Source organism: Mesitornis unicolor, unplaced genomic scaffold, assembly GCF_000695765.1.
Source record: "Mesitornis unicolor isolate BGI_N332 unplaced genomic scaffold, ASM69576v1 scaffold23411, whole genome shotgun sequence".
NCBI classification, from domain to species: domain Eukaryota; kingdom Metazoa; phylum Chordata; class Aves; order Mesitornithiformes; family Mesitornithidae; genus Mesitornis; species Mesitornis unicolor.
The window spans coordinates 743-2,351 of NW_010166082.1; the positions used below are offsets into that span (position 1 = coordinate 743).

At 61.1% G+C, this 1,609-nt stretch overlaps 1 protein-coding gene across 1 annotated transcript; it reads right to left on the minus strand.

Moving 5' to 3' along the window:
• Positions 1-861: 861 nt before the first annotated feature.
• LOC104548748 (TBC1 domain family member 20-like) lies at positions 862-1,517 on the minus strand (the record flags this gene model as incomplete). Its single annotated transcript, XM_010194855.1, has 2 exons — positions 862-1,192; positions 1,333-1,517. Coding segments are annotated over 2 exons (516 nt in total), but the record flags the coding sequence as incomplete, so codon positions are not given.
• Between the last annotated feature and the right edge of the window lie 92 nt (positions 1,518-1,609).

The following is a 1,609-nucleotide window of genomic DNA, read 5'->3' on the forward strand; positions in this document are numbered from 1 at the left end:
TGGGAGCACTGGGATTGTTGGTGAAATGGGGGCTAGACAGGGGGGTGGGGGGGGGACTTTTGGGAAACTCCCTCCTTGTGTTATTCCAAAGTGGAGATTTCAGACAGATTTCCTACCGCGATGACTTCTGCCCTGCACAAACCGTTTCACAGGGTGGACAAAACCCTTTCTCTGCTGTAGAGCCTGTCCAGAGCTACAGATGCCTTCGAGGGGCGTTTCTGGTGCCACCAACGCGCTCGCCTCTCACCTCGCTCACCCAATGTGACTGCACCAGGAGCCCCAGCGACTGAGAGCTGAGCCCCCTCCAGCAGCCCCAGGGGTCTGCTGCTGCCCCTGTGCTTTCCTTCTGGAAGCGGATCCAGGCTGCAGCAATGAGGGAGCAGGAGGAGCCAGGGAGCGTTAGGAGATGGAGACACCCCCACGGCAGGGCGCCGGCAGGGTCCGTGAAAGGTTTGGCTCTGCTGTTGGAGAAGGAAGGGTTGGAACGAGGGCAAAGCTGAATTCGGATGGTGGGGAGCACCACACGGGAGCGACGCAGAGCCAGGGGGCTGCCCTGATCCGCAGGGGTGCGACAGCCCCTTGCCCCCATATACACACACACACCCCCCCAGGCCAAATCCTGCTCCCCTCCAGGCGAGGATCTGCCCCTGCTCCTGCTCACCGTCCGCAAAAGGGAACATGGGATGGTTTGGGCACAGCCTGAAGAGCCAAACCCGTCCGTACCTCTGGTTCCTCTCGGGCCAGCGGCCGTGCCCGTCTGCTCACCCCTGCCCGGGGAGGAGGGAGTAAGGTGAGTGTCGGTGTGGGGAGCAATCCTGCAGGGCCGGCTCCCCTCGGTCTCTGTCGCAAAGGCCAAAAGCGTCAGAGGACGCAGCAAGGATAACAAATGCTCTTCAGCCGGGTTGTTTGCGGACAGGTCCTTTCATCTGACACCAGGCGCCAAGGGGAGGCTCCGGCTTCAGGGGAAAATCTGCAGTTCGCGCTCTTCACCACGGCCAGGGCGGCCGCCCCCAGCGCCACCGTCAGCCCCATCACCGCCAGCTTGACAAAGCGGTTGGTCCTTGGCTTTGTCAAGACGGATTTTGTCCGCTCCTCCCCTCGGTGCCGCTCCCTGAAGCGCTGCCTCAGCACAGTGTCCGGTCTCTGCTGCACCGACGCCAACTCAAAGTCCTTGAAAGTGGAAGCCGCGGTTCTGCAAGAGAAGAAAATGCATCAGGGGGTGTCCCCAGCTCAATTTTGGGACCAGCCCCATCCTGAGGGGGAAGATCCTTGCGAGGAAGCAGGATCTGGCATGGGCAAAGCGGGCAGACACGCGGGCTGCCCTGCACTCACCGTTCAGCCTGCTGCTGAGCTGCCTCCCTGGCCAGTTCGGATGGGGGGAACTGGACAAAAAGGTCACCAGCTCTGCTGATCAGAGTCTCGTAAGGAAGGTCCTGCGGGATCTGGGACAGGAGGTGGTGCACAGAGGCCATGTCACACTCGCAGTCCAGGACTTCCTGCTTGCGGTGCAGCACGATCTGTGGAGAGCAGTGACAGCATCAGGGATGACTCCTCATGAAATCACAGAATATGAGGAGCGGGAAGAGACCTGGAAAGCTCCCCCAGTGCA